This window comes from Falco peregrinus, chromosome 3 (genome assembly GCF_023634155.1).
Source record: "Falco peregrinus isolate bFalPer1 chromosome 3, bFalPer1.pri, whole genome shotgun sequence".
Taxonomy (NCBI): Eukaryota; Metazoa; Chordata; class Aves; order Falconiformes; family Falconidae; genus Falco; species Falco peregrinus.
This window is the reverse complement of record NC_073723.1, coordinates 31093375-31119219: the sequence shown is the minus strand read 5'-3', so window position 1 is coordinate 31119219 and position 25845 is coordinate 31093375. Positions and strand designations below refer to the sequence as shown.

Below are 25845 nucleotides of genomic sequence, written 5' to 3'. Positions count from 1 at the left end.
ACTCTTAAAATGTTAAATTTGAGTGTAAAGAGGTCAGTGATTTCAGGTGTGTTAGGCCAATTGGAACATGGCTGCTTTGCACTCTACTCAAAAGGCCAGCCTATTTTTAAGTGCCTGATGCCAACAAAACCTTTTCTCTAAGTCAAGTATTTTTTGAGAGACTTTTGAGCCACATTAATCTTAATCCAAACCTATGGTCAAATAAGCAGATGCTGTCCTTCTACAAAATCCTAGCTTTTGTAGGAGTTTGACCAGCTATGCTTTTCAAATGCTACTTCCGTTAAATAATTAAATCTTCTAATATTATTATTATAACAGATAGCAAAATAGTTCTAATTCCATTAGAAAAATTCAGTATTCTAATAATTCCACAAATTCGAGTGCAAAAAATTCAGGTCCTATTTGTCTCTTGGAAGAAAATCAGAAAGTTCTCAAGAATACTTCATATTATATATGCTTCAATCAGGTTTTACTATCAGAGACGAAACAAACCTCACATTCTTAACATAATCTCCCCACAGAGACTTCTAAGGAGTATCGGTGTTGCAGATATTTTTGCAGCATTTTGTTTTACTGCATCAGGCTGTGAAGTTTTGAAATATGTATCTTACCCAGGGATCACTGTGTCTATCCTATAGCTGTAAGCAACTGAAGCAAGCAGGTGATGAGCAATGCTAAAAGACCTTCCATTCTGACTTCTGATCCAGTACTGTACTTACCTGGTCATACCAATTCAAAACTGCAGATGTTTGCTCCATATTCATGCAACTTTTTTTTCTACACTGCTCTAGCTTTTGGTCAGTGTATTCTTGCATTTGGCAGACAAGTATGCATATCAAAAACTAAAAAACAAACCTTGGGGCTATTGCACCAGATTGTGTACTTCACACAGACGGCTATATGATAGGCTTCAAATTTCACATGTAAAACCAAAATCTGTCTCAAATTAACACTACCATTAAGTTACGGAAGACTAAACTGAAGTTCTTCAGCCAGCAAGGGCTGGTGTTTTCTGGATACAACTAAATTCGTTGTTTTTAAGCAGAGCCTTAATTCCATGTGTATCCCTAATATCAGGAAGGCTGGTAGATTAAAATACTTTATACCAATCACTGTAAACAACAGCATGCTTAGGCAATGAAAAAAATATATGGGAATTATTTTGTTGGAAGCACATCAGCATACCACTTTACCTTTTAAAAGGATCAAAAGTCTCAAGATGCTCACATGGGACAGTCATTATGGTTTATATGAAAATAGTCTTTTAAGGATTAACAATGTACATGGTATAAAAAGCTAGTGAAACACTCCCCGATTTTGTGATTAAGGAATCATCCATATTTTCCATTGTTGTAATACGTATGTGCTTAGATGCACAGGATATTACATTCTGCTGTCTCATGATACCATGGTAACATCAAGCACTGACCCAGTATTGTTGTCTCCAGGGAGAAGCGATAAAGGAAATAAGCAACCCCTTTTAATTTAACAGAGCAACTAGCACCAACAGCCTTGCATGTTTCTTACCTAACCCTACAACCGCAGAGAACAGCTGTACTATGAAAAGTGTAAGAATCAAAAAGCTGGAACGAAGACTGCATACCACTAAAGTAACATGTAATGTATATGCTCATAGGAAAGATCTGAACATTAGCTTGTTAACATTTACAAAGAACTCTTCCAAGTAGATTTTATACTTTGACATGTTTATTTTAGTTGGATGAACAGATTCAGTGAACAAGCTGAAACTGTATTCCTCAGCCTCACATTTGCCTCCCTGTAGACTTCTATAACCAAATGTTGAAAAACATCAGAAATATGTGGATATTTGCATGAAGTAGTTGAATAGTTATTTCTTGTTCCATGCTTCTCTTTCAAGTCTTTCACGGATTACTTCTTTTAGGTATGGTTCAAGATAATGCTGATCCTGAAAAAGAAAAGAATATATTTAAACTTACAGGGAGGTCCAGAAACACCTCAAGCCATTCCTACAGACTACTTGTCTCTCATTCCTCTTCAGATTTGACTAAATCCCAACCTAACAAGAAAAGAAAAATTAAAAAAAATCAAACATTACTTACTCTAAAAATGTCAATTTTGTATCTGCCAAGTCTGCAATGACAAGTTCTTTATTGCAGCAGCCACTAATTCTTAACGCCTCGCCAACATTCACAAGCAAAGTGATGCTTCCAGCTATACCTTTAGAAACAATGTTATTTTGGCAGATACCCAAACGTACAAGATCCACTTAATTAGTTCAAAGTCCAACTAAAATACCCTGGAAAAATTAATTTTGAACTTAACTTCTAAACAACACCGTAAACTTGGATTTGATGGAACACCTTGACCATGTTTAACAGTTACAAACCAAACTGCTGCTTAAGGAGCTATGCAACCAGTTATTTAATGCAGCAGTTACTTAAATATAACTAATAAGGCTATGAGAAACAGCCTCTGCTTATACAGAGAAACACAATAACCTTACACTATCCTACAATCAGAAGTTTAGCGATAAGATTCCTCTCTGCCTGGTAGTTTGGAGAAAGCTAAGATGGATAATAATGCAAAGTCTGTGAATGAATCCACTACAAAAAAACCCCAGTTACATCTGAAAAGGAAAGTGTAGTTTATTTTTCAAATTACAAGACGACACTTGCTTTAATGCAAGATTTCGCTTTAAATTATTCTTCCTTGGCATCTTCATTAACAAAAGCTGTAGCTTGAGATTTTCTATACAATTCAGAAATTCATCAGAGCAGCAAGAGACCTTTTACAAGAAGTTCTAAGATAGTTACTAGTTACAGTGTATTCTTTAGCTGACAGCTTAGAAGTATTTTGTCCAAATAAGAACAACATGCTATGGCTCTAAGCTGTAGTTTAAAGCTTCTGTTATCTTGAGAAAAATTTTGTAGTTTCCACTGAAAAACAGGTATTTTTAAACAGTGATCAACAGCTGTATTTTCCACAGGCAGCCTACAAGATACACGCTCATTTACTCATTACAAAGAAATGTAAGCATGTAACATGTCTTCAGAGACTGAAAGTCCCAAAGACCAGTCATAGCAGTACCATTTAAGACCTCCACCTTGGAAACACTCTGTACACATACCTCTTCATACTTCACCCACTGGTCTTTTGGAAGGATCTGATGTTTCAGGCTTAAGTCAAGTGCTCGCTTTATGCGAAACATTCTTTCATTGTAAAGATGTTCTGGAAGTCTCTTCAGTGCTTCTTTTACATCATCATCTTCATACAGCGTATCATCTCGCATTAATCCTATGCCAAGAAGATTTTACCATATCACTGAATAAATGTTCTTAAGTAAGATTTAAGATTGACATAGTTTTTTTATATGTAACATGGGCAAAACAATTCCAATGGTAAATTACCAAGAAAACTCAAACCAATCCAGAAACAGAGAACCACTAACTGCTCACAAAGAACAAACTAAACTCTAGCTTTCACATACTCTGTTTATTTGGGTTTACTCCTTTTCTTAAGGAGGAATAGGGAAATGGGCATTTAACTCAATGCGTTTCATAAGAGTATAGATATACAAAACAGTAACTATTCTGGATTTGAGAGGTGAACTTAAGCTCACCTAATTTTGTATCTGTATTTAAGGTGACTATCTAGGTAAAAGCTTTAAGAGCTCTGAATCCATCAGTCAACCACACATATAATTACTTCAGTACTGAAGAACTTATCTCTAAACTTCACTGTGCATAATGACTAGATCTGCACTGACTATATTCAGCTACAGAAACGTGAAGCTAGGTGTTTGTGCACAAGCTGGTTCCCTCCCATGCCTCCCCAAATCAGAAGCTAAATCCAGGAGAAGTACCTGGTCTTCTCCAAGCCAAGAACACCCTCACACTGTCTGTGGAACAAAGGATTCCTGAAGTTCAACCAACACTGCTTGAAGTTTCAGTATTAACAACACGGGACAAAATGTTAGTTTTGTAGCATTCCAAGATCGATACAGATTACCAGAGTATGCCTACTGACTTATGGTTGAAGGTTTTTACCTCATGTGACCGAGTTGGCAGGAGCCTTCCAATAGAAAAGAAATTTAGAGCCACACATTCTTGAATTCAGTTTTGTAATTTATTTCAAAGGCACAGGGAGCATAGCTGCTGGTTTAACCACTAGATTAAATTCAGTGTTTCTCCTCAGTTTTTAGTTGCATTCTCAGAAAAGCATCAAAAAGCATTAATGTCTTTAAGAATTTCAGCACACATAAGAAGAGCTAAGCAAGCACTGCATCTCTGGAGAAAAGACCTAAGCTTATTCCTTTACAGTTGCCTTGCAAATTTTTTTCTAACTTCCCCAGGGCACGTATGTTAACTTCCTTTAAATGATTTGCTCTCATTGTGGTCAGCAGCAAATTACAGCCTCTGAATATTCAGTTTCTCTTGTCATTCAAGAACATCTACATAGTTGAAACAAACTTGGTAACAACTCTGAACAAATTGAACACAATACCATCAAGGCCATTGCCTCTACTTAAGGAAATGCTATTTTTACACCTACTTCACCATTGCGCAGGTCAGAGAGACACCAAGTGAAGTTACAAGGGCAAAACTAACTAAATCCCTTTCTGCACTTTGTATACTTTGCTTAAGTATTGCAGACAGATTGACTGCTATCAGTGGGAACCTCTCCAGCTTCAAGGGCAACCTTTGGGTTAGAAGATACTGGCCAGTGAAAGTGACATGGTGGGAAAGGATAAACCATCAAGCTTTCAGGACTGCTTTCTGAAAGATTTTTCAACTGCTCCAGCTTAACCTTAGCTGTTTTAAGTTATTTCATTGAAAACAAGAGCAAACACTGTAGTAACAGAAAAGTCACTCATTCACTACTAGGTAGCAAGCCTACTGACTGAAGCTATCGTTAACTTTTCCCCCACAAAAGTAGCAGATAATTTTGATCAAAAAGACTTATGCTAATCTGCACATACGTAGACCAGTTACAAACTAGTTTGATGATTATTACATTTGCAGGGCTTTTAAAAACTCAATGAAATACTTACCAAGTTTGTTGAATCCAGCTGCATTATAATACCACTTGCGAATTCTGTCTAACAACCGACCACCTCCTGCAACTGAAGGTGGCCATCATCAGTTGCAAAGCAGTATAAAATTCAACATTTACACACTACTATGACAGCACACAAATATTTGCTGACCTCCTTCACATGCAGTAATGCAACACTACATTAAGTCTGAATCTGAGTACATGTGACTTGGCCTTTCTGCTTTTTAATATCCCTTACAGACACTGAAAAGGTAGACCATGTGCTTGCTATGTACAATGAGATCTCTGTTTCGCTAAATTTGGATATTAGACTGCTTTACAACTTTGAGCAATGTTAACAGTTCATTGCTAAAGACAGGACCAACACTTAGGCTCCACAACCCTTACTTGATCTAAAAACATGTTCTAAGTAAAGCAAAACCATCATGCTTTTCAAATAATTTATTTGAGTTCCAGCTCTCACTATGGGTTCATGCAATTTCAAGGCCAGCATATTATTATGCTGTTAACCTTCTGCTCTCCTCTCCAGTTACTTAAATACTATTCCAGAGCTTCCTTTTCAAAAGAGCTCCCAAAGTCAATTGGAAAGTCAACACTGAAACCTCAAAAAAAAAAAAAAAAAAAGGTAATTCAGACTTCAAAAAAACCCCAACAACATACCACGAGTAGAAGGTTCATCTTTCCTTAATTGTGATTTTGGATAGCAAAGGTGTTTTGACATGTAATCAAGTACAACGCAGTACCAAACACCACTGAAGTAACTCAACAAGGGGTCTAGAAATCCAGAAACAGCACGGTACGGGCAATGCAGCCAGGGCAAGCTATCTTTCATGGCTTTAAGTCAGTTGCCTTACTAAGTCACCCCATAAAGCCAGTGTTACACGTGACACCAGTATGCCATTAGCCCAGTACCTCACCAGGCCTTATTCCTTCGTGCTTTAAAGCTTGAGAAGGAGCCACAGACCAGCTAAGCCTGGAGTCTGTACCCGGGCAGGGCAGCGATCCCCGAGCCCCTCCGGAGCAGCCCAGGGGCTCCTCCCGTGCTCCGCAGCACCCCCTGCCCCGCTGCTCCCAGAACACCTCCGTATGGGAGCTGGGCTCCCTGCGCTGAGGCCCGTGCCGCGGGAGCCCGCCGCCAGGGCCATACCGGCAGCAGACTAGCTGTCCCTGTCAAGGGCACACGGCGCGCACCGTCCTGCGGCTCCCCCGCCCCCCGTCACGGCCCGCCTCGTCTCCCGGCGCGGGAGCGGGCGAGCCCAGCGCCGCAAGCGCGCCAGGCACGGCCCCACACGGCCGCCCCCGACCGCGCACCACCGCCTCACCGGACGCCCTCGCCGCCATGTCGACCTCGGCGCGGCGCGCTGCCTTCCGGGTAACCCGCCGCTCCCCGGGGCGGGGCGGGCCCGCCAATGCCGCCTCAGCGCTGGCGCATGCGCCCCGCCGGGCGGGGGCAAGGGGCGGAACCGAACGGCGGCCCAGGGAGGTGCCCGCCGTGCTCTCCGCCTCCGCTCGCCCGGTGCCTTCTCCAGGCGGGTGGCGAACGTCCCTGAGGACGGGGACGGTCTCACCGGTCTCCGCCGCGGCAGCCTGCCCCTGCTTCGACCCCCCGCTAGGCCGCCTTCTGGCGCGGCAGCCGTCGTGACCACTGGGCTGCGCTGCGCTGAGGCACCTGCCCGCGGGCGGGAAGAGGACGGAGAGGCCAAGGCGGGCGCGGTGAGGCCTGTGACTTACGATGGTTTGAAATAATGCTTACGGTGCTGGAGGACCGGTAATTAAGCCAAAATTAATCATCGCTTACTCAGAACGAGGAGCACAAGGAGGCTTCCTCACAGTGTGCGTGCGCCGCAGCTGCGCCGCAAACTGGCTGCGACTCCCTGGGCCGCTGTTAGCCCGAGCTGCGGCCACCGGTAGCGGTGCCCGGTCTCAGCTGCACGGCTGCGGCTGGAGTGAACAAGCACTGGTTCCGGTGTAAGGTAATCCAGCTGTCAGTCAAGGCAGCTGGACTGGTGTAACTGGGTGTTGTGAAGAACCTTCAGACCCCAAACCTGCAAACAGAGGGGTAAAGGTGAATGCCAGCTAAAAATGTGTTGTAAATCACAGTAAACAAAACACCAAGTCATCAATTGCAGAATGAAGCAGAAACCTCTCTGCCCTGGTATCTGCAGCTGCCGGGTGAGCACCTCTGTCTTCTAATGCACAGTTCACTGCCCCTCCCCAGCAATTCCTTCAGAAATGAACCACTGCGTTTTCAAAGAAATGAAATAAATATGTGGAATTATTCTAGAAATCCTGCTACAGTAAGCAATTTCAGTCAGAAAAGCATGTATGTGGCTGGATGCGATATGCAAGCAAACAGCACAGCTCAAACTGCAAGTCAGCAGACTGCAAAGAGTCTGTGCTGTATTGTACACAGGAAGCCTCAATTAATCAACACTATCAATCGAAGGCTGCTAGCCCTGATCAAGAACAAAGGCTACAATGAGTTTGTTAATTCTAGGCTAAACATTTCTATTAAAGATTTTTTTTCCCATCCTAAAGCCAAAAAGTATTTGGCACGATCCTCAGAAAGTTCTATCCTCTCTCCCCTTTCCTTTTAGCACTCTCCATAAAGTCTTTTGCTTCCTTTCTTCATGGTATTTCTGGGAAGCTATTTTGGCATAAGATCACAGATTTAACATTTCAAAGAAACTGGTTCAGCTCTGGCAATGATAATTTTTACACTTAAAAATACTAAAGGAATTAAAAGCTCAAAGTTTGAGACATTCAAAATACATCCATTCTATAATAAAATTTATATTATAATGGTTTTTCACATGATAATATAGATTGTGATAAGGACAGCGGAGTAAACCTGCAAAACCAAACTCTTTACTTTGGCATTATGAACTCACATACTTTCTATTAACGTTAATTTTTACTTTAAGTATTTTTACTAGATTGAAGATCATAGTTTGTTATTAGCATTTAATACAGTCAAAATCTAAATAAGCATATTGAATTAGACTTAGATAATTTTTATTTAAAAGGAGGGAATGGGGGAAAGTGTTTATCACATTCCAGCAACCACTTTAGATGAAATTTGTTATGCTTCTCCACCAAGAACAGCCTCCTTAATAGAGGATTTCAAGTCATCTTCCCAGGCCAACAGAGTGGGAAACACGAGAACAATAGATAAAAGAGAGCATCTCAGATATATATTTCAGGCAATGAATGTGGCTTTTTACTGTGTTTCAGGTGAAGATGCCCCAGTATATTATTTTGCACCCTGCTTGTTCTGACAACACTCCTTTTCATGGGTGTTGTAATTCAAATTCCAAATTTTTACTTTGGATAAAAGACCCAAGTCGTAATCCAGAGATCACTAGTATTCTCATTCTTTAAATGCCTCTTTAACCTTACTTTACTTCCCACCTATTAGGGGAATTCAACCTTTTGAATTTTATTCTACTATCTACATACAAATTGGTATTTTATGCTCCAACTCTGAGCTTTGAAAACATTGAGGCTTTTTCATTAAATAAGCTTAAATCCAAATGAAAACATCTGGATTTCAGTTTCCAGAACCGTTTTAACTGAAAGAATGGAAACTTCTGAACAATGAACTATCAGACAGTTTGTATTTGCATTTAGTCAGTTTCTTCACTTTGCCCAAATACGCTGTGAAGCATTTGGTAATTCTGTATTAACACGATTTGTTTATTCATAGAATTAGGTACTTTTAATACTCCCACGATTCCTAATGTTAGCATTAACATCAGCTGTTATAACTGAGCAAGGTAACTCTGTCAAGTATATATTACAGCCTCTTTTCATTGCTTACTTGTCTACTGAAGCTATACAAATCTCATTGGGCTGGGGAAAAATTGCTTCCTGACTCTCAACCAGGGGAAGAGAAAAGTGACTTAAAATAAGCTCCTCCTAGATTTCAGAGACATGTATAATTTTATTTTATTTCTGTAATTTGCTTAGATTCAGTTTGCTGATTTTCTTTGCTATTTCAAACCAAGTTTCACTCCACAGCTTTTAGAATATTAACTTCAGCAGCCAACTTCAGACTTTGTAACTTGCTGGAAAATGCCTTTATATATGAGGGGCTTCACATATGTAATGGTGTGCTTTCCACTGCACAAGGAAAAGAGTAACATTATTAGCTCTTCAGATAAAAGCAGGTAAACGCATCACTTCTTCGCTACCACATTACCTTGTTATTCTAACTTTTGGGTGGGAGCCAGGGAGGGAGGGAGAGGGGAGAAGACAGAGCGCAAGATAGGGAATAAGTCACTAGCCTGTTTTTCCATCTCCCAAACCTCTGAAAATATTGAAAGAAAAAAAAATAATCCACTTTAGTGTGCTGCATCATTCACTCCAAATTAAGTTAGCAATAAATTACAAGGACTGCATCAGTAGCAAATCAACATACATATTTCAGGAGGACTGAGTGAATATTTTTAAGTCACCATAAAGAATATTACTGTGAGCCTTTAAATCCTACAAATGTTTCATAAGCAACGACTTCTTAAACCAGTAATTAAGAAGTTAGGAGACCATAAAGGGGAGCAGTTTCATAAAATATGTTTTTTAATAACTTTATTCCTTTTTACATGTGTTACTAATTAAAGTGTTTTTAAGAATTTTTCAAAGTCCCGTATAGAAGCTTTGGCAATCTCTGTGCAGAACACCTCATCGGGCAAGGATACTAGCTTGTCCAAAGAGATGTAGCTGGGTTGTGCTGGGTCATACTGGGCTCTTCCCAAGAATGTAAGAAACATATGTCTCTCTTTGATTCGTAATAGCTTTGAGTTGAAAACCTGAGAAAGAAAGAGAAGAAACTTTTAGGTTGTCTTAATTTCAGACACTGATAAATCTAAAATAAGAGCCATTTTTTAGACAAAGTGAAGATCTAGAAAGAAAATAGTCTGCATCTTTTCTTCTTATTTATGTTAAACACTAGGTAGGTTACATTTACATATAAATTACCTAAATTCTAAATAAATGCTTTAATACAATATGCTGACATACGTACCCAAGGGAAAATCAGGGAGTGATACAACTCTCAAGCATGTTCTTTTTTGTTTTTTGTTTATATATAATTACACTACTTCTCTGTAATCACAGCCAAGTAGAGGGGAGACATTCAGAAACAGGGAGCAAGAATAAGCATTTTCCCCTATGCTATCAGAAGCCTTTATTTATATAGCCAGATTCAGATGTGCACTGTTATAAAGAAGAAATGAACAGGTGAACACATGGCATAATACAAATAAGTGAACTGCACAGTGGCTGTGGCTCCTGTCGTAACACAAAAGCCAAAAGGCACAGCGCAGTGGTTCAAAACAACCACTTATCTTCTGCTGCACAGCAATGCCTATCTTTGAAGATGCTTGTCACAGTAAGTTCTAGACAGTCAAAGGCGAAAACAATGGTAGGAGAAACATGAAAGAAATCAGTGGAACATCTACAAAGAGAGATAAGTAGGGAAGATGAGATGCACAGTTAAGTCTCAAAAGCAGAGATCTCACTCTGCATTTCTGAGCAGTATAATGGAAGAAAGAGACACCGCCTTAGAGAAGACAATGGTGAAAACATGAATGCTAGCGCAATGAAAGCGAGCAGATTTACTAAAAAGAAGAGACTACACTACTGAAAGGATTTCATGAGGATGTAAACTAATTTGAACTAGGACAGAAAGCAAAACTACTATTCCTCCTCTGCCTTCCTTGAATTTTAAGAGGGAGCTAGCCAACAGGAAGGATGGTTACAGCAGCAGCTGTAACGTCAGAAAGAATTTGACACAAAAGTCCTGTATGCCTCATTTTCAGCACTGCTGTCATTCAAGACAGAAGCAAAACCAGGAGGAGACAAGCATGCATTTGTGAATGCACAAGTTAATACATATAAGTTGCACTAGCCATATGCTGGAACTCATAGTTTTTGAGGATGGAATGGAAAAACAGAGAAGAGAGAGGATGACTGCACCAAGAACAAGGAATAGAGGAAACTCTCCACTTACCCTTCCAAACAAAGAGAAGGGAAATAACGAGGTGAACCACCACAAAGCCAACAATAAGACAATTGAGAAGGAAGTGAGCCAGACTTCTGGTCACTTGCAGGTCAGGGAGGGCAAAAGTGACACATGGATTGGAGTTATAGCAAGTATCCTTAAGATATATTAAATAGCAAGATAAGTAATCAAAATCCCAAAGAGTATTTTTATTTCCCCATATAATTTTGACTTTTTAGCCAGGTAGATTGGAGATTCCCTACTAGACTTGCTTTAGGAAGAAAATTACTGCAGTTCAGAAGTTGTGTTTTCTTTTTCTCCTTGTAAGAAGCTAGTGTGATTGCATGTCAGCATTGGATGAAGTGACTAGTGCTTTCAAATTTTAATTAGTAAGGAAATAACCACAATGAGGAGACAGACAAGAACAAAATAGTCATCAAGAAACATCTATTTTCACTCCTTTGATTTTTTAGCTATTGCCATAGCAATAGGAAGACTGATGAGAATCTGATTGCCTAATGGACAGAACTTCTTTTACCTTTAAACAGTATTTTCAGGTCCTAGAATCTACAAAAATTGTTTTTTTTAACTAGAAAAATCTGAAAGAAATGTTTATATATATATCTATTGTCTAATGAACAGATGTCCTGCATGATCTGTCTTCCCTTGTGTGTCTTAGCTTTAGGTAAGATTTCAGGACAAGGAATCCCTAAGCAGGCAGTAATCTCTCTTGCATGAATCCAGAAGAGATAAGCCATGACTACTTCTGTTGAAGACTTAAAAATTCACAAGACTGGGAGTGGTGGTGTCACATGTGCCAGGAGAAAAGGGCATTTCCACACTGGAATCCTCAATGATTGCTGAACTGCTAATAAAAGTTATGCCAAGTAGAGTGAAAGCCACAGACAAGTTGAAGAATTCAAATGTCCTGCATACAGCAAGGCTCCATCTTCAGCACCAAACTAGTGACACAGCTGTGCAAAGAGCACCTACTATTTATTCCCAGATTAATAGCTCACCTGAGGAAAACGAGTAAGCATGTGGTGGGGAATGCCCATTATGTTGTGTAAGTAGTCAAATGTCTGTTTGAGTCTCTTTTTACTTGCAGTTAAAATCTTGGGGGTTTTAAACACAATCTGTTGAATTTCATTACGTTGAAAACCAAGTTCAATCTGACAAACCTGAAAAAGAGCACAATTTTATCTTCAAAAGTTAGCTACAGCAAAATCAGCTTATTTTAACGTGCCACTGAAATAAACTAATGCAAAATTATTCTCCCCTTTGTGACACAGCAACAACAATACAACCCACAGTAATATCTGCCACTTATTTATCATTCTGGATTAAAGTATAATTTGTTTCTAGAGTATCCCTGAAGTAAAGATGAATTCCATGATTACTATGTATTTTTCAGCTTGTCTGAGATATGAACAAAAATGCTGTGTCTCAGTATGCATGGCAGTTACAAGCATAAAAATTCTCTTCTAAAGAGTTTTTTATCAGTTTCAATACCGAGCTGTCAAAAGGGACTGACTTTCTAGCTGTGGAGCTGAGCTGTTGAGCTCTCTAAAACACGACAATCAAACAGCTACTGACTACTTTTGTTAACAGGTTATTTCTTTTGCTAATGTTTCCAAGTTATATTTTTATATTAGGGAGTATAATTTCAGTACTGTAGTCTTCAAATTAAGTCTGTTGAACCTGAAAGAGATGTGTAGAATATGCTGTGTATTCAATTTCTTTTACCATTGGTTAATATCTAAAATAAGATGTCTTTTTCCAGAGACTGCCTTGACTTCAGTTAAGGTTTCCCCAAAGGAAAACAAAACACATTTTTTCAACAAAATCATGAGCACTCCTCCCAAAGTGCAGAATGGCAAGCAGTTCACTGAGTTCTTGAGAAAGGAATTCAGCATACAAGAGTGTCTGGTAACTCAGCCATTTCTTCTGTCCTCCAGTGACATTTACAAGCAGCTTGTTTTCAGTCACAAAGCAGGTGTGCTTGCCAGTCAGCATAACCAGACTTTCAAATCTAACTCGGGTACTTCTTCAGTTGGCAAAAAGGTGGTGCTTTTTTTTTTTCCCCAGTTTGATATGCCAAGACTGCAGCTCTTTTCCAAAGCTGCCTGGCAAATACAATGGGAAAGGCTTAGAATCTAAGCGTTGAAGCTACATTAGGGCTTTCAAATCCTTGCAAGGAATTCTTTCCAGAGGTGACTATAATCAGGTCTTTTGACTCCTGGTTCTTCCTTATCTGCTTTATAAATAATGTACATATCACAGGACATACTAATCAACTAAGACAGCATTCAAGTATGAAGAAATGTGTTTGCTATTTAGTGGTATCATCCATGGATTTGACTTGGTCGAGGTAAGTTACTGCATTAATATACTCAACGTGAGTAAGACCTGATGTTAAATCAGTGGACTCGTATAGCTGGCCCCACTGTAGAGGTAATTATGGCAAGAATCTTGAACTTTTCTTTTCTAGTTTGTGAAATGGATCAGCCCTCTGGACATGAACAGTGAGTTCAAGTTTAAGTTGCTTTGACTGCACTCGGTATGACAGCAAACATTCAGTAACGCTGTAGACCACGTATGCTAATATCCTTACCATGTAAGCCCCAGCAATATTCAACATACTCTGCATGATTCCCACAACAGGCAGTGACAATGCAAGCTTTCCAGTTTTACCACATCAGCTAATCTCTAACTGTTTGATGAAACCTTCAGAGGATGGAATAAGCCATCCTTCTGCTCACTCAGTCCATAATTGTTATCTTTTGACAACCAGTATCAACAGCAGAACTTGTTTCTAAATAACAGCCCACTCAGAATGAGGGATAGCACCACATCAGTTCTGGGCTGCTGGTATATGGTTTCATTTTCCAGGGGTTTCACCACCAGCTTAGGACACACAGGTCTGAACCCAGATTCTGAATCTGAGACACCCAACCTCCTGAAAGGCTGGAGCTTCTACTTATCAGTAGATTCTAATAGTGAGGATCAAAAAATTCTTCCTCTCTCTCTAGAACACTAAAAATAAGGATGCTACACTACAATGTTTTTGGTAGATAGACAAGATATTCACATAGAACTGAGGATCTTAAAAACACATTCATTACAGTATACTGAATCTCCCTAGCCTGTGGAAACAATGTTCATTAAAAAGAAAGCACTATTAATTGGAACGGTCTGCTACTTTCCAGTCTCCTCCCTTACCACACACATTTCAGATTGCAAGATTCCCAGTGTTTAATAGTTTCAGAGCAGTAAGTCTTTCTGAAAATTACATACTTTAATTCATAGTTATGTGTTATAGGATAATGGGATTTCTGAAATTGTTACACTACATCATGCTGTTTGGCTTAGATGGCTTTACAGCACAATAATTAAACCAATACACAGTTACATTTTCAAAAGGGAAAGGAGTCCCTGTGGTTTTGAAGTTATTTACCCAACAGTTGTTAATAACGACCATCTGCTATCAGACAATAGGTGTCAAATGCACATTTTGGCAGACCAGCTACCTGCCAAGAGGAAAATAATCAACTGCACATTTCTTGCTCCTAAATCCTCATGGACAATCCAAGTTAGCAAAAAACCGTAATAATTAAGGGGGGGTGGGGCTGGGGGGAAAGCAGGAGCAGGCCCTATTTTTCACTCGTCATAAAGAAATGGGTAACAATTTGTGTCATCAGGTAGCAGGAAGGGACCCAGATGAAGTTTCTAACCTCCATCAGGGTAGCAAGGAGTGTAAGATACTGCTCCACGTATGGTGTAAGCTTGCAAGCTATAGAGGAAAAGAAATGAACAAAATCCTCAGTTATTTTATATCTCCACTAATATTATTGCATTAAATTCTCTCTGTGCAGGACTCTCCTCCAGGAATTTTATCTTCTGACAACTCTTAAACTACGTGGATACACAATGCACTTTTAATATCTATTAATAAGCTCACCTGAAGATTTTCTTTTACGGGCTCTAATTTGCCAGTCAGTAGCCTTGGAAGACGAATTACCAGATCCTTTGTCTACAATTAAGGAAAACACAAACCAAAAAAGATTACCGAGAGCTTGTTTGTAAATCCATTTGTGAAAGAAAGATAGAGATCTCAAACTTTTTTCCCCTAGTTGGAAGAGGGATGCACTTTCATTTTATCTCTACCCCAAAAGTGAGTTTGCATGAAGCAGCAGTATATTAAGATGCAAAAAGTTACTCAAATATGTTTGGAAAATAAAAAATAACATAGCTATTGTACAACAGACAGAAAAAGGGAGTGAAAGCGTACGCATGCTCAAGTGCCCAGTCCCCCTCAGTGCTCAAGTTATTTCTTCCCACCTTTAAAAAAAAGTAAACAAAACACTACCTGATAAAAGGCTATGAAAAGATTTTTTTAGCTGCAGTGGAATTTGTCTACCTCAGGATCTGATTAGACCACAGTATTATGGCAATACAAGAAATTACTCCACATTCCCTAAGCCATGTGATTACTTGTAATCCATCCAGAGTATAAGGCAGTAACTGAATCCTTTTCCAGTGAGATTTCTTGCCTCAAGCACGGAAAGGCCAGCAACAGGCACTGTGACAGCTACAACTGTTCAGCTAATAGAAGCCAATAGAAGCACACCAGATTCCACTTGGAACTTGGCATTTATTGCAGTCCCCAACTACTGCAGGAAACAATTTACGCTGCCCACTTAATCCAAGGAAGTCCAGCTACTATCTCCTCTGAAGATCCTGAAATGTGGTGCTAAATATCTGCTAAGCATGTAAAGTGGTAAGCACCCATGAGCAAACCCAGGGGTTACTCTTGGTGAGCTGAGCATGATTTGGCATTTAGCGTGATATGGTATTCGCAGATTAGACCATTTTTCACTGATGAGTTAAGTATGTTACAGTATCTTGAAAAGATGAAGAGAGCCAATTTATTTTCTATAATTTAGAAAAGCTGCTTGCTGTTTCAGGAATGGATTCAGTCCTCTGATCCACCTGAGATAATAAAACTGGACACACACATGCTTGTTTGACAATAACCTGTAGCAGATCATCTTCAAGATCTGTACTTCAGGACTCTGAATGTTAGATGTCCATATTACTTCTACAGAGAGTTAAAAATCACGTTATCCTCCTGTAACCCTCTGTGATTCCATCAATAATGTCACTAATGTTTGTGGATAACCTCTAAACACTTCAAGTATTCATGTTCCAAGGCCTTACAGTTGCCACTAACAAAATACCTAAAGACTTCAGTGTATATAGTCTTTACCTTTTTTACACTGAGACCAAGTTCATTTTTGAAGAAACCCAGTCTGTTATCCAGTCTTTCCACAGAAAACAACAGCAAATATGGAGCTCTTGAGACCATCTGAGCAATTTCTGCCTTACCAAATTTTTTTGATTTTAGGTAAGCCACTCTAGAAAAAGAACAAAAACAAAATAAAATCCAGTGATGAAAATTTTATTGCCTCCATTTATTCAGTACTTGCTTAAATTCCTCAGTGATATCTTATAAATGGACAGATGTTCTAGCATTAGCATGCAGCCCTGCCAAAAATAATTAGGGGGAAATCTGCAGTTATCGTAAAAGCAAAATACCATCCCTTCCAATTAATTAGAAGTAAAATAAACCTCAGAGCAGAATGTCAATACTGAAGACAGATTTTAATTCCTTCCAGCTGTACTTAAGCAGATAACTATGTTAACCTACGTTTAACTACCAGCCTGTCTCCTAGATTGCAAACACATTAATAGATCATCATAGGGTATAGACAAGAATATATATACAGCCTTTTGCTATTTTAATGAATTCCATTTCTACTGCTGAAAGAACGGAGTACCATACCTCATACATCCCTGTTTTGCCAATAGCACTGGAGTAGAAGTATCATACAACAATGCTATCTGTAGAGACATTGTCCAAAAAGACATTTCTAAATCAACTGAAGTTACTTTTGTTACAATAGGTCCCTACTTTTAGTCACTGGTCCATGGATTTAGTTACAAAACATCTGGTTGTCAGAAAGGAGAAGGAGCTGAATAAAGTTTTTATGTTTAACAGAGCTTACTTTCTTTTCCCAAATGTTGAATTCAGTGAAAGTGAAATCCTATTTCAAGTACTACTTGCAGTAGATTATTACCATGGCTCCCAGAAAAAGGAATGGGGAGGAAATACAGCACAAGAAATAGACACATGATTAACCCCTGTGCCACCATTTACAAAAAACCTTGAAGTACAATTTGAAGAGATTTCCTTGTGTTATAAATGAGCATATACAAAAGTATTTGCTGTCAAATGAACTTACAGCATACAAGAACTGTTTTTATCTGGCAGTAATTAAGATATAAATAGAATGCAGAATATTCTGCAGAAGCAGATACTCAGCAAAAGACAGGCTGTGTGTTAAATCATGTCTTGTGGAAACAAAAATAAAAATACCTTCCAGTCACTACAACCTCCCTCCCTTTCCACAAACCGTTAAAAATTAAGTCACCACAAGCCAAAAACCTCCACACGGAAGATCTAAGAACAAGCTCTAAAGGACCAATTGCTAGCTGAGCAGGCACCCCAACACAGAAGGTAGGAGCCCAGGCTCCAGACAATGCTGATGGGAAGTGGCTGCAGGAGCCTCAGCAACAAGGAGAGGTTAGGAGGGGGAGAAATGCAGAACACTACTATAAACAACTGGCCCTTTAAAAATTATCCCATTGTGTTTTGGATGCTGCAGCTTGGCTATGCTATACCTCTTCCATTCATTTTTTCAAGGGCACAACTGCCAAGCATCCCAGAAACATAGCTAAATGAACAGATTAAAAATAAAACCTTTTGGTTGTTAACAGAAAACAAGTGGAGGGGTGTCAGGACAAGTCATTAAGATACACACCCAAAGCATTTCTTCACATCCTGGAAAGGCAAGAAGCTTAAAAGACAGACGGCAAGATTGTAACAACCTGGCTCTAGAAACTGGTATAGTGAAGAAACACAATCATCCAACCTGACCAAAGTTTGAGATAAATTTGTGAGCGTTGGCACCAAGGTTAGCCCTCACCCTACTACAGGGGTCAACAATTCTATGTAGCATGTTAACAGTTTTAAGTCATCATTAACAATACCATAAAACAAAGCATCTGGTGCAGCTGCAGTACAGACACTGATTTGCAACTGTCAGAATTGTTATGAATTATGGAATGTTTTGACTTTTACAGTGTTTATCTGAAGTCAAATGCCAAATCTATTGAAATTTGTGTTTTGTTTCCTGGCAACATGGAATCCACAGCAATAAAACATTCCAGAGTGATGTAACCAATACCATGTCCATCTGCACTGAAGTGTTTATGCGAAGGTGATACTCCGCTTTCAAAAGACAGCTATCCGAGACACATTCACTTCACAGCCTGCCATAAACCCTCTGCAGTACACTTACTTTAAAGCTTGCAGGAAAGCATTCACTGGTGCCAGCGATAAACTTACTGAAAAATCAAGCTGCAGAAAATTAAGAAATTTGATTGTCCTGTTCAGCCCTTACTTCACTAACCAGGCAGTGCTAAAGGACAATCACTGAAAAGCTGTTCGGACTTCACAGAGAGTTTGAATGTTTACCATAGCAATACCCACTGTCTTTAGAAGCGTATAAGGAACTCTGACATCTAGATTCAAAGTGACTGCTGAAAAATGACACAGGTTCTTTTTGGTTATTGTTTCTGAAAGGCCACTTACTGAGCTGAAGGATGGATAAGCAAAGGAGAAAGAAGAAATGTCAGGTCTACGTTAGACATAAGTCTACTAACGTGTCTGTTTCCAAAAAGCTTTATTTTCAGATTTCTGTCTTGGACAGCTACTATGTGCAAAAACCAAGACAATAGACTTTTTTTTCTGGAATTTTTAAATACCAAGATGTTCTGAGTTCATTACGAAGTATGTACACACAGACACAAGTTGTTCTGTAGAATTAATGCAAGCCTGTCTGGAGTAATTTTAAGAATAGAAGTCCATTTTATGGACTGAGGAACACTGTAAGGCCATACAAGTGTGAACGCACACAGAAATTAACTCATTGTAGTCTTGTGCTCAGTCTGAGCTGGACAATGGGGAAAAAAATGTCACCTTCTGCTGCTGTTAGATGTAAACACAGAAGAGATCTGATCTGCTTCTTTTATTGCAGAATTCACAATGTATGAGTAGACATATCATCTAGGACAGCAGTTCCAAAGCACGACTGAAAAGGTTAATATTGTTCTACAAATTTAGGTGAAGCCTCAGGGACTAACATTTTGAATCTAAGCTGACACACATAAAGCAAGTGGCCCAGGATGGCAAGCCGATTCCTCTGCGGCAGACAGACAGGGATGAGCAGTAAAATTTGTTAATGGTCAGTTTTCAGGGTGTTGACTTGACTTGCGATACCACCACATGTTAATCCTGACTGAAGGGAAGGCACAGGAACATGGAGCCAGGAACTGAGTGAGAAAGGACACAACAGCGACACAGGCTGACACAAGGTTAGGCCAACTGGGAAATTAGATCTTCAAGCCAAGAGAATTACACCCTGCTGCAATTTGAAAGGCTTGCCTGGTTTCTAAAGCTTCCAGATCTTCAGCAAGGATGTATGGATTTTTGGTCAGGAATGGTCCCAGCTGATTGTCTTCTACACCCACATCCTTAAGAAACAGAAGTATTTTTCTTACATCTTTTTCAAAGTCCAAGGTCAGTAGGAGTTGACCTGCCTTTTGACGTTTCTCCACTTGGAATAGGTTAACTCCTACAACAAATAGAATTAGAAATTGTTTTAATTAAACACAGATCCTACTTCCTATAAATGTTTCACAAAGGCATGTTGAAATTTATAGGACTACTCCTTTTTGCACTGATTTAGCATACTTTAATTGCTCAACACAGCAAGGTCACAACACCTTGTATATTGTGGAAAGATTCCAGATAAAACAAGCAGTTATTATAGACACTTTTGCAGAGTTTATTTTTTGAAGGAAGACTTTTGCAGTGAATCTTGCATGTGAGGAATCAAGAACATTAGCATGTGCCACATGTAGAGATGTACTCTTGGTACACAGAAGTGTGCGAGGAATTCCCAACTCCATTATACAAGGGAACAGGACAATTCCACAGTGAAGTGCCTTTGGATACTGGCTCACACGTAGCAACTGGTTACTACATGGGGTCAGATCTCCCCCTCTCAAATGTTTATTTCTCCAACCTCCTTCTAGTGTTCCTTGCACTTTTGGGAAACAAGGAGGTGGCCAGCAACCTTGAACTCTGCTATCCCTGCACAGTTCAAGTGCTTTTTGATATGAAGTAAGGTGCATTCTATCCTTTCCTTCTTACCTCTCCAGTTTAATGTGTGCAACTTCTAAGTTTCTGCACAGCAACCACTCTCCTTCCTTCCTTTCAAGGATGGAGAGCTGCAATCTCTTCTGCACCAAATTAACGGACCCTTAACCAGCCCAAAAGAAGAAAGACCAATCAAGTTACACAAAGTGCTCCACACCTCCAGAAGCTTGGGAGATGCCTCTTTCTAACATCCACAGCACTACAGGACTAAAGGTAGCCAGCTTTGTCTTCAGTATGGCATTACTAGTGAGTCATACAGTCCCCTCTCTTTTTCCATTTACCCTGGATAACATTCTGCTGCTTTTAGTCATTGGTCAATGTTCCCATTTTCAAGTTTACAAGGCAACCAGTAAGATCGAAACACAAATTATAGACTCTCCAAAGCTCCAGACATAGGCAAACCACATAAAATCACACATACCTAGGTGGACAAGTTTCGCTAGGGTTTCTGAGTGATCAACATAATCTTGGAGTGTGGAAGACTGAAGGGGAAGAAGTGGTTCTGCAATGATCTGTACAGCTTCTTCCTCAGAAATCTCTTCCAAAGCAGATGAAGGTGGGATGTCATCCCAATCTAAGAAACAAACATAGAAGACCCAAACACATTTTATGAAAGACAAACCTGCTCCCACCAAACGCGATACAGATCTCTTAAAATCCATTTCAAAATGCAAGAACATTGTGCATGAGATGAACAGTCAATCTATTATTATTTGAAAACATAGATTCTACTCCCAGTTTTTGTCTTTATTCCATTTCCTCATCACTGCCCATCAACTCTTGCTCATGTGGCCAAATCTGAGCATAGTACCCAGCAAGCCTGCCCTCGGCCTACTGCCTTGATCACTGCTGACAACAGATCACATCACCATCTTGAAAAAGAATTGTCTTTCATATCTTCACCAATGCATTCTTGCCTGATCATATCCAGATCAAAGGCTACTGCAGACATTATTTTTCATAACCTAACAAGCCCACTACTTTGTGCCTCTTCTGAACCTCATCCTAAACTGCAACTGTTTTTAGCTTTCAAGGTATTTCACAGCCAACTCTAAACAAGCTATCATGTCTTATCCATTACAGAATGGCTGCTGACTGCCACCACCTCTAACAGCTAAAGAAATCAAGCTCCATTTCCTGCTCATTAAGGCTTCCAAGTGAACATCATTATACTTGTTTTCCCTTAAGTGTTCCAAGTCACTAAGCTCAGCATCTTTAAAAAGTATTTCTCTAAACCAGGGGTCCTCAAACTACAGCCCATGGGCCGGATACAGCCCCCCAGGGTCCTCAATCTGGCCCCCAGTATTTACAGACCCCCCTGCCCCCCCCAGCCAGGGCTTGGGGGGGGAAACCAAGCAGCCGCAGATGACTGCCTGCCACTTCATCCGCGCGTTGGCCCCCTGTTTAAAAGGTTTGAGGACCCCAGCTCTAAACTGATTATTTTTCCATTGACAGGAGCTCACAGCAGCTAGATCAAGATTACTGTTTGCAGGCTGGCAGCTAGCATCCACCTCAATTATCAAACTGATTACTGATCAAGAGCCCTAATTATAAACTCTTCGCGATGGGGATTTTCTGTGCCCTGCACCTTCTCACAGCGGCTCCCTAGAGACTAGGGTAACACTCTTCCATGTCAAGAAAATAAAGCCACACCAGAACTACCAAGACTGATTCCAAAGTAAGTATGATGATCCTAATGTTCTAGGAAGAGTTCCATCAACTAACACAATAGCTGTTGAAGGTCTTGTTTCTTTTTCTCAAAGCCTCAGAAACAAAAGCACAGTAAAACATTCTTAGCAACACTCACACCTTAAACAGTAATAACTCTCTAGGAATCTGTTCCTTCAACTTGTTTTGGACTGAACCAATATACACCAAGGTCCATTCTGGAAGCATAGATGCCCTTTTTTTGCCACTTCTAAGTTCTTTAGACCTCCTATCAGGAACAACAAAAAAAAAAAGTTAGCAATTATGTTTATTCCATTGTAGACGCTGCCAACCAGGAAAAATGCTACACACGCACATATATACAACAGTAAGTCTGCTGGCAGATAAAAATCAGGCACATAGATAAACTGCACCGCAGGTGCAGACACATACGAGCTGGCTGACCTGTCAGTTCTGGTGCAGCACTGTTTCCAGAACCAGCTGCACAAACATACAGATCTCAGTTGCAGCTCTGAGCCACCCCAAAAATCAGCTCTGTAGGATCCAAGTTGGCTGGGTTCAAAGTAGAATCTGAACATACAAGACTGCTTAGTAATCCAGAGCAAGTTTCCTCAGCATACCAGAATTATTTTCAGAGGGTGGTATTTTTTTTAAATCGTCACTTAGATATAAAAGTGAGGCAATCTCCTTAGGACAACACCACCAAAGCAACCTTGTATCCATCTCCTTTCCTCAGGAGATAGTTGGATGAGCAGGCTTCACACTGCTGCCTCCTGTTGTTCATCCCTGATCATTCAAACGGCTGTGTTGTGGGAGCTGCTTCAGGGGCGGCCTCCCCACCCTTACTCAAAAAAACCCCAAACCCAAATGCAACCAAAACCGACAAATAAAACCCTTTATTTTGTACTGGCACATCTATGAGAGAAAGGCAAATGCTCAGCTGCTGCTGGTAGAGTTAGGGAAAGAAAAGCCTTTCAAACAGCAGCTCCAGACTGACATTTTCTACCGAAAATGTTTTATCTTTATCTTGACTTAAAAGTATTCTTTATACGCTAGAGTGACTGCAGGAATTCTGCATTAACTATGAGGCTAAACCCAAGTGAAACTCAAGAACTTCAGCTAAATATTTTAGATAAGCAGGTCAAAATGGGAGACCCAAGAGTGATACCGAAGGCATGATTTGGAGATTTGGGAGAAATGGTACCCTTAAGGCCTCTTACCTTCATAAAGTGCTTTTGCATTTAGATTAGGTAATGTTTCTACTTTTGCTTGTTCCTGTTTTGCCGGTGAAGGCAAGTTACTTTCAGAAGGAAAGCATCCATCCTTGGCACTGTCTGGCGGAGAACAGCTTCCTACAGATACATGCCTGTACGCCTGCAATCTCCACAGAACGTCATTTCTAGAGGGCAGCAGAGCCTGAGGGGCACACTCACGACCCGGTTGTGTGGTGCTGCTGCAGCTCCTCAGCCTCCGAGGAAAGTCAGCTGCACGGGCCGTTTTCAGCAGGCAACACCAACGGGAGACCTGCCGCAAAGCCATCTTCCACCTCAGCACAGCACCCTGCTGGGAAACAAAAAGGCTGAGGAGTCACCCAGGCGCAGCCTCACCTCGCCCGCAGGGCTGGGAGCAGGAGCGTTAATTCCAGCTGGCATTACGCGCTACAAAGCGCCAAGTACCTGCTCTGGGGCTTTAAATACGAGGTAAACGGAGGAGGCCTAACTGAGGAGAGGAGCCGGCTCTGAACGCCACTGCCCGCTGCCCTGTACGCCTGCCGCTCCCTCTGGCGCACAAGGGAAGCCCAGTTGGGGTCTAAACCCACTCAGAGGGACGGGGCGCTCCGCGCACAGCGGTCACCTCACACCCCGCCACCGGGCGGGCGGGGGACCGGGCCGGGCCGCGCCGCGCCCGCCGCCCCTCGCAGGCCGCCTCGGACCGGCAGCCCCCACGCTGCGTGCCTGAGCGTGTCCCGCTCCACACGCGGAAGCCCGGCCCCCGGGAGGGCGAGCGCGGCCGCCCCACCAGGCAACCCTGGCCCCGGCCCCCCCCCCAAAGCAGCGCCGGCAGCAGGGCCTGCTAACGCCTCACCTGCCTCGCGTTACCCCTGCCCCAACTCGGGTGAGACCATTCGCGAGAAGGGAGGGGGGGGAGACAGGCAGAAAAGGGACCTTTCCACCGCTTGCTCGAAGGGGGCGGTGTGGCTCCGCTTCCTTCCTCCCCCTCTCCCTGCTCCGTTCCTTCCTCCCTCCCTCCCTCCCTCCCTCACCGCGTGGGCGCGGGGCGCCGCGGGAGCGGCAGGGCGAGCTCCGCCCCTCGGCGAGGCGGGCGCGGCGCCGCTCCTCTCCTTTCCTCGCCTCTCAGCGGCGGCGCCTCCTCAGCGGGAGGCGGCGCGGGCGGCCGGGTGGGTTCGGGCCGGGCCGCGCCGCCCCGGGAGCACCAGAGCTGCGGTGAGGCAAGGGGAAGGGGGCGAGATGGCGTCGTGCGTGGGGAGCCGGACCCTGAGTAAGGACGACGTGAACTACCGCCTGCACTTCCGTATGATCAACGAGCAGCAGGTGGAGGACATCACGCTGGAGTTTTTCTACCGGCCGCACACCATCACCCTTCTCAGCTTCACCATCCTCAGCCTCATGGCCTTCGCCTTCACCAGGTGCGCGGCCCCCGGCGCCGCCGCGGGGATCCCCCGCCCCGCCCCTGGGTGCTGGTGGCGCCGCGGCCGCGCGTACCCGGCCCCGGGACGAAGGGGGGTCCTGGGGAGGGGGCCGGGGCTGGGGCCGGTCCCGGGGCCGAGGGCGGGCGGCGCGGCCCCGGCGGGGGGGTTCCAGTCGGGGGCGGGGGACCCGGGGGCGGGGGACCCGGTGTCGGGCCGTGGCTCGCCGCAGGCTGGGCCGGCGGGGGCGGTGCACGGCGCGGGGGCTGGGGGGCGCCCCGCCGGGGGGCCTGCGCTCGGAGAGCGGCTGTCCGCCCCTGCGGCGTTTCCCGGGAACTTGTTGATCGTTTTGAGGCTCTCCGTTAAAAGTCTTTACCAAAACGTGCGTTCCAGGCAGCTGCCAAAAATGGCATTTGTTAGGCTATCGAGCAATGACATCACTCAAGGAGATGATTTACCAGGCGTTCAGCGGACGGCGGTGACTGCTCTGTGTCACCGTCCTTAGGTGGCCGGTCACGGGCAGGCTCGGGCCCCGGTGCCGGTGTGCCACGCCACGTCCCTTCCCCACCGCAGGCACGGCGCTGTTGACTTCGTCACTGCAGTCATTCATGGAAATAAAGCTAAGAACGGACACGGTTATTTTCAGGAGCCTTATTTGGAAACAAAGGGTATAGGGGTGCACTCTGAAGGGTGCCTGGCAGTATATTTTGAAGTTGCACGTACTTTTTCTTGCCTCCTACTGAATGGGGCTGCAAAAATGTTAATGTAATCCTCCTTTAGGCTAGACCTTGCAGTCTCTGGGCAAACAGTGATTCTTGAGAGGTTTTGGCTGAGCTGTGCCTCTTATTTTGGGCTCATGTGCAATTTTGTGGCACTGTATGTATGCAGTCACAGGTTTCAGTAGCCTTGTTGATTAAACACTGTATTTGACAGAAGAACATAATTTGTCCCTAGGCCTGCTATATAGTTCAGTGTGTAATCTGTCTTGTTCTAAGAATCCAGATGTATAGTTTTTATCAGATACAAAAATAATGGTCAAGCCTGGGTTGAGCTGAAAGAGGAGCATAAGAAAACAAAATAGTGTAGCTGCAAATGGTCTGAGGTGTACCTTTTCCTGTTGCAACTTGTGTACAGCCCCAAGGAATA

The 25845-nt window shown here is 42.2% G+C and overlaps 3 protein-coding genes across 6 annotated transcripts in view; 1 reads left to right on the top strand and 2 right to left on the bottom strand.

Moving 5' to 3' along the window:
- Nucleotides 1-1685: 1685 nt before the first annotated feature.
- Nucleotides 1686-6491, bottom strand: LOC101913071 (cytochrome b-c1 complex subunit 7). The gene is made up of 4 exons (XM_055798617.1): nucleotides 6360-6491; nucleotides 5033-5104; nucleotides 3110-3276; nucleotides 1686-1927 (listed from the first exon to the last, which is right to left on the bottom strand). The coding sequence occupies exons 1-4, from the start codon at nucleotides 6376-6378 to the stop codon at nucleotides 1850-1852; spliced, it is 336 nt and encodes a 111-aa protein (XP_055654592.1). The 5' UTR covers nucleotides 6379-6491; the 3' UTR covers nucleotides 1686-1849.
- Nucleotides 6492-9595: 3104 nt separating this feature from the next.
- MTERF3 (mitochondrial transcription termination factor 3) lies at nucleotides 9596-24270 on the bottom strand. 3 transcript variants are annotated; one of them, XM_027777714.2, is made up of 8 exons: nucleotides 24138-24270; nucleotides 23273-23612; nucleotides 20806-20958; nucleotides 19608-19797; nucleotides 16308-16455; nucleotides 15000-15071; nucleotides 12058-12219; nucleotides 9596-9845 (listed from the first exon to the last, which is right to left on the bottom strand). In XM_027777714.2, the coding sequence occupies exons 2-8, from the start codon at nucleotides 23589-23591 to the stop codon at nucleotides 9651-9653; spliced, it is 1239 nt and encodes a 412-aa protein (XP_027633515.1). In that variant the 5' UTR covers nucleotides 23592-23612; nucleotides 24138-24270; the 3' UTR covers nucleotides 9596-9650. The 3 variants fall into 3 exon arrangements, with proteins under 3 accessions (XP_027633515.1, XP_005231106.1, XP_027633516.1); XM_005231049.4 differs by having other exon boundaries at nucleotides 23273-23615; nucleotides 24138-24249; XM_027777715.2 differs by lacking the exon at nucleotides 24138-24270 and adding an exon at nucleotides 23729-24111 and having other exon boundaries at nucleotides 23273-23615.
- A 103-nt stretch (nucleotides 24271-24373) lies between these two features.
- PTDSS1 (phosphatidylserine synthase 1) overlaps nucleotides 24374-25845 on the top strand; it is a 32707-nt gene continuing 31235 nt past the window's right edge. For both annotated transcript variants that reach the window (XM_005231001.4, XM_027777713.2), the window contains exon 1: nucleotides 24374-24699. In XM_005231001.4, the coding sequence (XP_005231058.1) occupies nucleotides 24521-24699 (179 nt within the window). In that variant the 5' untranslated portion in view covers nucleotides 24374-24520. The remainder of the gene's footprint in view (nucleotides 24700-25845) is intronic.